The 10,947-nt window shown below is 38.0% G+C and overlaps 1 protein-coding gene across 3 annotated transcripts in view; it reads right to left on the minus strand.

The window, feature by feature from the left end:
• Positions 1-218: 218 nt before the first annotated feature.
• The window catches only part of LOC102215061 (spermatid perinuclear RNA-binding protein-like), a 92,800-nt gene continuing 82,071 nt past the window's right edge, over positions 219-10,947 (minus strand). For 2 of the 3 annotated variants that reach the window (XM_013910233.1, XM_013910234.1), the window contains 5 exons: positions 9,100-9,234; positions 7,776-7,916; positions 7,339-7,462; positions 6,124-6,174; positions 219-1,354 (listed from right to left, as the gene is read on the minus strand). In XM_013910233.1, coding sequence (XP_013765687.1) covers positions 1,266-1,354; positions 6,124-6,174; positions 7,339-7,462; positions 7,776-7,916; positions 9,100-9,234 — 540 coding nt within the window. In that variant the 3' untranslated portion in view covers positions 219-1,265. Of the gene's footprint in view, positions 1,355-4,151; positions 6,024-6,123; positions 6,175-7,338; positions 7,463-7,775; positions 7,917-9,099; positions 9,235-10,947 lie in introns of those variants that run through there. The other variant, XM_013910235.1, reaches the window with a different exon arrangement.

Consider the following 10,947-nt stretch of genomic DNA (forward strand, 5'->3'; position numbering starts at 1 on the left):
CATTAACGCAGTTATGGCGCTAACGTCTCCGTTAGCGAGTTAGTGCGTATCGCTCCGTGCTTGGGGCTGCACGGCGCTAACGCGTTAACGAGCTAACCGCGCTAACGCATTGACGCCGTGAAGCCCCACGCACGGTGGAGACGGAGATTTGCCGCGTTAATGCGGTTAAGGCGTTAACGCCATTTTAATGAGATTAACGCTGAAAGCACTACTTTATTTACTTGGGGTTATATTTGAATGAATGCAGATGGTACGTATATAGATAGATGTAGATGGTATACAAAAGGGAGTTCTTCCTTCCCACTGTTTCCAAGTGTTTCTCATAGTCGATTATCTGTTTGTTGCCGTTTTATCTCTAATATTAAACAAAGTATAAGCCACTGTTGTTGTGAATAGACACTGTGTGAATTAAATTTAATCTAGTTTAAGGATTTAATAATGTTGATTTAGAATAAACTTCTTTAAACTGCCTATTTAAAAACTTGCCATGTGACCTCTTATGGGTCCTTATCCCGTATATTGGGAACCACTGATTAAACCATACCAGCAGAGATGGAAAACATGAAGACAATCAGATTGGAAAATTACTACTTAATCTACTATATGCAATAATGTTAAATTTGGGATTATATAGAATCAACATAGCAATACAGCGTTATAGACAATTTGTAAAATGTAAGTTTCAATATTTATAGATATCATATCTGAGAGTGCTTTAAATACAAACCTACTTCAGTCACTAGTGTATTTACATTCAGATAGATTATAAATGTTGGGTTTTACATATTCAAATCTATTAACATGTTTATATATTTATATATATATTTAAAACACACACATCCATATGTACAGATAGTAAATGTCATATTTACATACAGTAGGTCACACTGTTGTGAATGTGCTGATGGCCTGTTTGAGTTCAGCAGCTGGACTGGAAATAGCGCTTCGAGTAGAGCTGCTTTGGGACACGCTGAGATTCCCGAAGGCAGCAGGGGTATTGCTTCGTGTTTTATTATTTTCTGACAGAAAAAAGTGAGTCTCGACCGTAGCCTCCTGTTCCCCAAAAACCAGACCTGGACCTGTTAGAGCATTGCCCGGGGCGTTTCCTTCTCCTATATTGCTTTCAATATTGCTGCTGTTGAAGGAGAAGCCCGGGAGAGCTGTGCCGCTGTAATCCAGGGGCGCTGACAGTGTTTAATAAGGGTGAGGGATTCAACGGGAGGTTGGAGTTTGTTGCTGTGTCTTTCCTCTGTGGACTGGAAGGGTCAGAAAAGATCCTGAGGGCCCAGGTGGATGATTATAGGTGTGGCTATGGTCTGCGGCTGGTAATAGGCACTGTCGATGTACAGGCCGCCTGCGGAGAGGAGACAGGCAGGGTTAACATGATTAGGAAATAATCATTATCAGCTAATGGAAGGCTTTTTTTCTGAGAGTAGATAAACATAAATCCACTAAGAATAAGTCCATACCAAAAGCTGCTGTTCTGAAGCGGATCTCAGCCTATATCCAATCTGAAAATTACTGCCATCTTGTGGCCACAGTTGGTTACTGTCTCTGAAAGCTAGCTTGCCTACCAGCCACTGAATCTGTCGTGTCAAGGGTTATGGTCCACCCTCTGTCAACAAAAGCTGGAGCTTGTTAATCATAGAGATTTGAACTTTTTCAAAAGTTAAAATCATTTGCTAGTCGAGCTGTTCCTGCCCTTAGGCGGTATAAAAGATGAACACAGCTACTAGGATGTCACCCAATGGTTAATGAGGTCTCTATGAAGCCTCGAGCAGAGTGTTTTTACCATTTTCATCTTAGTGTAGCTAGTTAACCAATGAGCATTCCTAGGATAATCCTCCTTCACAACTGTAGTAATGCACTTTCTCACAAAACAAGAGAGTTGCCTCGTTTTTTTGCAGCCAGAGCAGTCGCCCCCTGCTGGCCATTGAAAAGAATACAGGCACTTCCAGGCTGGCTTCATTTTTTTAGACGTTGAAGTTACCCCCATGTTTTATAAACATATGTTACAGTCTGATTCTGCAGATTTGTGTGGAGACGCAGGTAGCTGTAGCATGGTCATGAAGAGGGGACCATCAAAACAGGAAGTTTATCCAGCAGTATTTTTAAATTAGAACGTAAGAGGTCGTCTTGGTTGACCAGAGTTTTCAAACAGGAAGTCGCAAGACAGACGCTTTCAGCACAGAAAACAGAGGCAGCACAAAATTCGGAAATGTTGTGTTTTAGTCGACTTTAATTTGTATCATTGATGTGTTAAACAGTCGAACTGCTCATTAACACAGAGGATAAATTGGGGAGCTGCACTGAGGCATAGTATAAGAGAAACGAAGCCTATTTAGACCTGTGAATAATGCAGGGCTTTACTTTATGCTAGTAAAGTCAAAGTATGAATAAAAGTCTTAATATGTTGTAGGTGGCGATAAGGTTTTCTTCCTGATTCAGTGTAAGCAGTGAACCTAACTGCACTTTTCTCTATACTGTAGTTGATCGAGGATACGGGCTTGGAGATCAACTGTATGAGTGAGGAAATGAATGTGAGACAGTTGCTTCAGCCTGAGCAGGTTCACGGTGGAGCCCTCGGGGAGTTTGTTGTAGAAACTTACCCAGAATGTGAGCTCTCCTTCAGGAGCAGAAAACCCAGATGAAGGAAACTTCATCACAAGTTTATCAAACTAAACTCACTTACTGGAACAAGCCCCAGGGGATCAAAACTCATCGAGTGCAACAGTTTTGGTTTTTAAATGGTGTTAATGCAGTTCATTAAAACTCCACCTTTAAGATATTTTCTTCTCTCTGCAGTCAGTTTAACAAAAACAAACAAACCAAACATCCAGTGTCATCAATTTAACCTGTAACATGAGCAGAGCAGGACACGGATCCCTAACATTCAGGGTGCTGCTGTTTTTAGAGGAAGCTTTATTGGCTCTCAGGATTGTTAAAGGCCAGAAGAATTAAGTAGATTCAATGCATGCATGATGGATCCAAGCCCTTTAAACAGGGAAACAGAGAAACCTAGAGATAAATAGAGAAACCTATTAAAGCCTTGTACTTGGTGACCGCGATGTAAAGTCAGGCAGAAAGAGCATTAGAGATTACTGCAGACATGGCTTTACTAGCATTGTTTAGAAATCTAATTTAATTGTTTTTAAGACCTGTGCACATTAATACCTGTTATCCTGCTCTAAAGTTATCGCTATATTAACAGTTAATTAACTAACAACTGTTCTGTATGTACTGCAAGGACTAAAACCTTCACGCCTCTGACACAAAGCCTTAAATAATGAATTTTAGAAGCTTCAAATGAATAATTATCTTGAGATTCTTCAATTAGCCAATGACAAATTTGTTAATGTCAAAGATAATAAAGCTTCTTTTCTGAAGGCACCGGGTGGACTTTATCTTCAAATTTAAGAAGGTTTTGAGTTGATAAATACTGCAGAAAGACAGATTTCATATTTTAAAAAAAAATCTGTTTGTACATCAAAAAATTCAGAGATTTTATTTTAAAAAGTGTTTGGCCTTGAAAGTTTAAAATATGATGCTAACAAAAGCCAGAGCTATGAAAATTGGATGTAACAATTATAATAAACTTGAGGTCATGTTTAAGGGTTTCTTAGTGGACACGTGAGATGGAATAGGTGAGTATGTTTTGCATTTCTATTACCCAAGTCAGGACAAAGTTTCTTCAGGTTATATTTGCCTGACTGTGGATGTTCAATACATTACAATTATTTCTTACCCACGTTTTGACATATACGATCCCAGTAGCAGTTGGGGTCGACCCTGCCACTAGTTGCTAGAAACTGGGTGGTTGTTGACTGCCGCTAGGTGAGACTGATCACAAAGACGTTGCTTCAATAAAGACGGGATCTGATGCAGCACTGTAAACCTCTCTGTGACCAGTATCACCCACGGACTGTCAGCACCCTCCAGTTCGCCTGTCGGTTGTGGTGTCCAGAGGCTTTTTAGCAATACCATACATTGGTTAATGCGATGAATATCCATCGGCATGGGAAAAACAAAACGTTTCACATATTTGGCAAGAAAGCCTGTCCTGTAACAGAGTAATTAGTGTGACTAATACAATATACTAATTAGAAATTTCAGCATGCAACAAACTGGGGACCACAAGTTAATCAGTTGTTGACAAAAATATTAATTTATTTAAAAAGAATATTACCTACAAACATAAAACAGCTCTCTGAGAAGAAATTATTTGAACTCAACACAAAATGGCTCATACTCAACAGTAAGTGTAAACTCGGACACTCGATATCCAAACGAAAGGAAAATATTTCTCAGTGCAACCGAATATTGTAAACCTGTCTTTTTTTCTCTCTAACAGAAACAAAACATCTGCAGAAAACGGAGAGAAATGAAAATACAAAACAACATTCACATATATGAATGATTGTTAAAGGAATACATAGCCTTTTGACAAAGAAGCTCTGATCACTTTCACCTCCAGGACATGCTTTAATTTAACAAAGTATGTTTATAATTATTCATTTCCCTACAACGACTGATTTTATTTTACTCTATTAGGGACGCTGAATTATTGTATGTTTAGTGTGGTGTTGGCTCTTTTGGTTCTTTACAATCACGGTATAGCTCCATATTGTTGGTATTTAGTAGTTACTTAGATTTGAAAGGTCTTTGGTTCCCTCCAGATTTATTTTTAGTTCTCTAGTTTCCACATTGAATATTTGTTACTCTCTTTTTTTCAAAATATATATAAAAAAAATTAATAAAAAAAAAATCAGCAATTTTAGTTTCCTCCTTTTAGTCACTTTATACCCGGTCTTAATTTAGTTCCCTTGAGTAATTAAACATTTGTTTTTAAATCTATTAAATCAAATAGAATATGGTAAGCTTTGGGACACTTTAGGGAAATTAAATAAATAAATAAATAATTTAACTAGAGATGACGTTTTATTGAATATTTCCATCGTATACTTTGTTATCTGTGTTTCTTTTGCTAAAAGTTAGTTTTAGTGAGCCATTTCATCATCCGTGTGTAGTTGTTGCTAATTTAGTTCCCTAAAAACCTGAATTTATGTATTTAGTTTTAAGTAACCTACCTGCTAGTATATTACATTTGTTTTGTAGATACGTAATACTTAGTTAAATGTATTTTTAGATCCCTTCTAAACATTTAATGTATTTATTTACATATTTACTGCATCGTATTTTCAGTAGTCTCACTTCAGCTCCTTGTAATGCTCATATCATATTTAATTCTCTGCAGTAGCCATCTTCAGTACATTTTAGATCGAAGGGAACAAAATAAGAGCCTCTAAATATATCACTATCCTGTTAATTTAATCCTACAGGGAATGTTTGGAACCATTAAAATAATTTAGGAACACTGTAGGATGATGTATTAGAACCAGTTGCTTTTTCCCCCACTGCATAAACTCTCACCGATAATCATGTAGTCGTCCTATACAGAAATTCCCACAATAGGAAACTCAACCATGGTCATAAATTATTGTTTATTGCGCCTCATAATACTAATGACATTTAAGTGGATAATATATTTTTGTTTAGTAAGTTTTAAGAAAAACAAACTACACTGTATTATTGTGTTCTCTGCTGGATGTATTACCCAGCAGGACATGTAGGGCTGTTTAATTTGTCATATTTACCTCACCAGTCTTCCATACACTGCTCATTAAACGCTGAACTTTTGATTGCGTAATGATTTAATGATACAGAGCTTTTTTGTCAAACTCTGTGTTCACATGGATAGTAATGACATGACTGTGAAACTGTTTTAGCCCAGAGGATGAATGCTGTACAAAAATCCCACTGCCTGATTTGATGCTTAAAGGTTTGTAGACTGCAGGGTTGGGTTTGTGTCGTGAATACACAGCCAGTCAGGATATTCCTTTAACAAGTGACTTCCTGTGAAGTGGGTGAGGGAGAGTCCTAATAGGGGTAGAGGTGGGTGACGGGGTATGCTGTGGGAACTCTGATGACTGGGACAACTACTGAGGGCATTCTGGAGGGAAAACCTGAGGAAGAGTGAAAGAAAGAAAAAGAAACTCAAATGTTGGGGTGATGGAATAGGTTAAATGGATGGATTAAGGATCGAAAGTGAAACTGGGAAATTACCGTAAGCAGGGAGGGCGCCTGCAGGGCTGTAACCATAAGGAGCACCAAAACCTGCAGGGGGATAAATAAATCAAATGTTATCATTAAATAGCACCTATATATACACACACACCAGTATCACCCACAGCTTTTGTAATCTATTATCATCTCAGCAATAGTTTTCACCTACATCTATGTTGAATCATATTAAAAACTGTTGTGCTTCCAGCCCTTTTTCCCTTGTAGATTGTCTGCTCAGCTGCCATTTTATTATGAACCTCGCCAGAAACTTTGTTAATCTGAGCAGCTTTGTACAGCACTGGGGGGGCAATTCAATGTTGCACTCAATTAATGTAGCACTATCAATCTGCTACAGCTTTAATTGTGAGGCGCAGATGGAACACGAGTGTGTATTTACCAGTGAGAGAGCACCGAATTATGGCTAAAGTTACTCTTAAATGGGGGGAAAAAAAGACCTAATCTACTGTAATTGGTGGACACAAGGGTCATGTCAGTTCATCAAATAAAAATAATAAATCCTACCAGACCAAGATGAATTTGCCTGAAATAAATCTTGGGAAAGACATGTCTTAATATGAATTATACAAAATTTTGGGTCCAGGCTGTCATTAGTTTTCTCCAATAAATAAATCAGGGTGAGGTGTTGTTAAGTGTTTTTAGCACTAGATCCATTATCTAGAAAACTACTCGAGATAGGTCCTTCAAATTTATTCTGGGTAAATATTTGGTGCTAATCTGCTCCATTCTCTTGGACCTGGACACTGGATAGTGTAGTGGTAAGACTACACACCTTTGGAGCAGGAGTCACAAGTTCAATTCCCACCCGGTATCCAGTAGGTCCTGGCTAGACCCCCCCCCATGCTTAAAACCAAGCCCTGGAATGGCGCGGCTATGTCTGCAGCTCGGACGCAAGAATTTCACTACATGTTGTACCCTGCATAACTGTGTATGTGGGAAATAAAGGTTGTTTGTTTTGTAGGGGACTGATTTTATTTCCAGATTCTTATACAGAAGGTTAACAGCAAGAGGAAGCTAATTAAAACACTTTACACTCTGGTGTAAATCCTGAGCACTGAATTAAAGATCATTCAGTATAACGCAGGTTTGTACAGCTTAATAACAGTCAGTCAAATGAAGGAGTATTGATTTATTAATTTTCCCCTTGGTATATGTAACGGACATGTTAAACAATGATGTGACTGCTGTGTGACTCACCTGGTGGGATGTATCCATGTGCGGGTGGGGTGCTGATGTAGGGAGCTCTGGGGATAATGGGGACCCGTGGAGGTCTGGCAGCGAGGGCTGGGAGGGTGAGGACCGAAGCCACGGGTCGCTTTGGCTGCACAAAAAATAGACCACAGTAAGAACAATACATGTTTTCTTTCACTGGGAATTTATCAACATTTTACTCACATCCTGATCTAACTGCTAAAAGGAAAAAGACTGATTCAAGTTTAAAACTCTCTGATTTGTCTCATCTGTCAATATCTGGTTTCAAGTGTGGGCAGTTTCCTGTTATTTCAACTCTATTTATACCTTTAATTCCCTGTGAAGCGTGGCATTATTCCCAGACATTGACACCAATTCACACACAAACACAATGCAGGACGTTAATTTGAAAGTCATTCTGAGAACCTTAATGTTTTACTCACTGGAGGGTTTGGCCGTTTCTTCTTGTTGGTCGTAGATTTAGAGCCGGAGAACAGGCTGTTCAGAGCGGCGAGCGCAGCGCTGGCTTTGGCTACTTTCTTGTTGGGACCCGTTCCCCGAAAAACCTGCTTGTCTACCTCAACCTGTTATCGCACACAGAGATGAGAGCTCATATTAACAGGGTTCCTCCTGCTAAAGACTGAAGTCTTCAAGACGACAAAGAAGAACAAAAAAAACACTTGGATTTGTGTACAAGATCGACTCAACAATAACTTTATTAATAAGAACAAAACGCTGTTCCCCGATGGTTAGAGAAAAGGTTTATGTTTGAAAGAAAGAAGAAAATCAAAATGCTTGAATTTGAGCGGGCTGCCTCGATTCCCATCATGTAAAAATTTAAAACACATTCTGCACAAACACAACACGGCTTCAGTACAGCTGCAGAACTTAGATTAAAAATAACTGATTCTCATTGAATGTGCATTTCTTTATTTTGTTGCTAGCAAACATACAGTGCAGTAAACTGTTTATCCAACTTTTAAATTGCAATATTAGAATTTTATTTAAAACAATTAACTCCTGCTTCCTTAAATCCCCCTTTAAAGCATGTTAGCATGATTAAGCCTGTCTGTAGACTAATACCAGTTAAGGCCCTGTTTTTTAAGATAAATGAAATTTTTTTAAATTTAAAAAACAAATTTACATATTAAATTTACATTTTTCTGTTATATTTACATATAATAGAAACATACAGATTTTCATTATCAATGTTACAATAAATCTAATAAATTATGCCACGCTATTATAGATTATGCCAACCAGCTTAATCTATAAAAAGTCAAAAACAACCTTCTTTTCCTGAAGCACCGCTTTGAAAAAGCTCTTCTTTTGTTTTAATAATGACTTAATCGACAAGGGAGAAACCGGAAATTAAAGTAACTGCTATGTGATATGAGTAATTCAGTCCCACACCTGTCGTTAACATCGTCTCTGGAGCACCTTTGTTTCTTAATAAGACATCTACATATGCAGCTCTTTTGTTGTTAATGCCAAAGGAAATCATCGCCACATAAAGAAACACAGAGCTTCTTGCATAAAGCACTGCAACAACATATAGCCTTAAAAAGCAAGCAGAAAACAAACTACAGCAGCGATTTTACAGGGACTAAACTAGTTTCATGTTCGGCTGCGTTTGCTGGCATTTAAAGCTGTTTTCATATACAGGAAGCTCTGAACATAAAACGCATTCTGTCGTTCATCTGCTCCTAATAAGAGAAGACATCGGAGACAGCGGAGCAGTGAGTGGAGGTGTGTTTGTTTTCCTACCTCTATGATGAAGCGTTTGTCGTAGCTGCTGCCGCTCTCCGATATCAGCTCGTATTTGAGGCCGCGGCGTTTCTCATTCAGCTCCATCACCGGGTTCTTACCTCCCGCCGTCAGGATCGGTCCAGGAGCTCTAGACTGCAGACGCATGCAGAGAGAGAGAATCAGCTGCAGGCTTTACATCCGGTTTATCCCCCGAATGTGCTCAAGAGCTCATGTTTCCTCAAAGTAAGACAAGCTATCTAAGCAGCCCGTTCACATCAGGTATACCTCCTACATGCTGGAAGAGTGAGAAAGAACAAGCTGCTGATATTCAGTATTTGCTGCACAGCTTACAGATACAAATGCCTATTACAGCTAATTAGAAAATGTAGTCTTTTTGTTTTTCATCTTTACTAAGCTGCTTCTTTTCTGTTTTCTGTTTAAGTTCCTTGAAGATGTTTCACTCTCTCATCCAAGAAGTTTCTTCACTTCTCAGAGAGAAGAAGAGTGGAGAAGTGGAGAGTCCCAGGTATTTAAGCCCTAGTGGGAGTTGTGCTGTGAAAAAGACGCAACAAATGCAACAACGGGCGTATGTCCCACAAACAAGTGTCCAGCCCGCAGTATTTATTTATTTAGTTAGTTAGATGGTTATAAGTGCACAAACTCTGTGCTGACAGGTAGGCCAAAACAGTCATTAGCGTTCAACCTGGTCTTAATGAAGTATGCAGACGGTGCTCTCAGCACCACCAGGCTACCATATTTTTTTTTAACTATGCAATTCTGATTATTGAGAGCTGATACCTTTTTTTAAATTATATTTTTTCTATATTGGTTCTTGGGATTGTTCAATCAAAGCATCATCATCATATGACCCCTCAACCTGAATGTAGGGAATAAACCACGCAAAATTTACAGGAAACCCCGGGGCCTGTCTGAACCCTGACCACGAATAAAAAGAAACACTTTAATAATTTAATTTGTTAAAATTTATGGAATACACATAGTAATAATTTTTTGGTATGCAGCCTATATTATGAGGTTCTTTGTGTTTTTGCTCACATTTTCAAAGACATCATCCCAGCCCACATAAAACGCAGCCCACTGATAGTCACACACCCATGCTATCAAGTTAACACTGATCTAACACACTTTAATTTATATGACTGGAAGGTTAAAACAGAGCTTGAAAAAACGTTCTGAGGACACGACTGAAAATGATTTTAAAAAAAGTATTTCCAAATAACAACTTTGAAACATCTTGATGTAAGTTGGAGAGCACTTAAAAAAAAAGAAAAACTATCTGAAAGTCTGGCTCAATACTTTAAAGAAGAGTTCAAAGAAATCTATAGAATAAATCAAAATATCAAGTTGCAACCTAACAGAATAAAATGAAGCTCATGCTTCTTCATGGTCTGATGAACTAATAACCCAGCCAACCACTGGCTAAATGAAAAATCAGGTTCTACCAGTCTCAGAAATAACCTCCACATCTGGTTTGGGATCTATCAGGAAACTTGTGTGTAAGAATATTATTTTACTGTATTTCATTTTCTTTTAAATTGTATCTATTTTTTTATGTTATTAGATTAGACTGAAATGGATGAATGAAGAAATGCTTACTGGAAATAGTTTAGGTGATTTGCAGTATAACATGTCTGAATGGTCAAACTGACAGTAAACTTTTATTTATTTTACATTTTCAAAACTCAACTTTGAGTTTTTATATTATAACGAATGAGGAGGTTTACAATGAAAGCTATCAAAAGAATGAAATTCAATTAACTTTTATTTATATGGCGCCAGACTCCCAGCAGCTGAGCTCTGACCGAGCAGCAATTTTAAATGGCTGTATCTGTCATTTAAAAAAAA

The sequence above is a fragment of the Pundamilia nyererei genome, unplaced genomic scaffold (assembly GCF_000239375.1).
Source record: "Pundamilia nyererei isolate P.nyererei 1_Seehausen unplaced genomic scaffold, PunNye1.0 scaffold00038, whole genome shotgun sequence".
In the NCBI taxonomy this organism is placed as follows: domain Eukaryota; kingdom Metazoa; phylum Chordata; class Actinopteri; order Cichliformes; family Cichlidae; genus Pundamilia; species Pundamilia nyererei.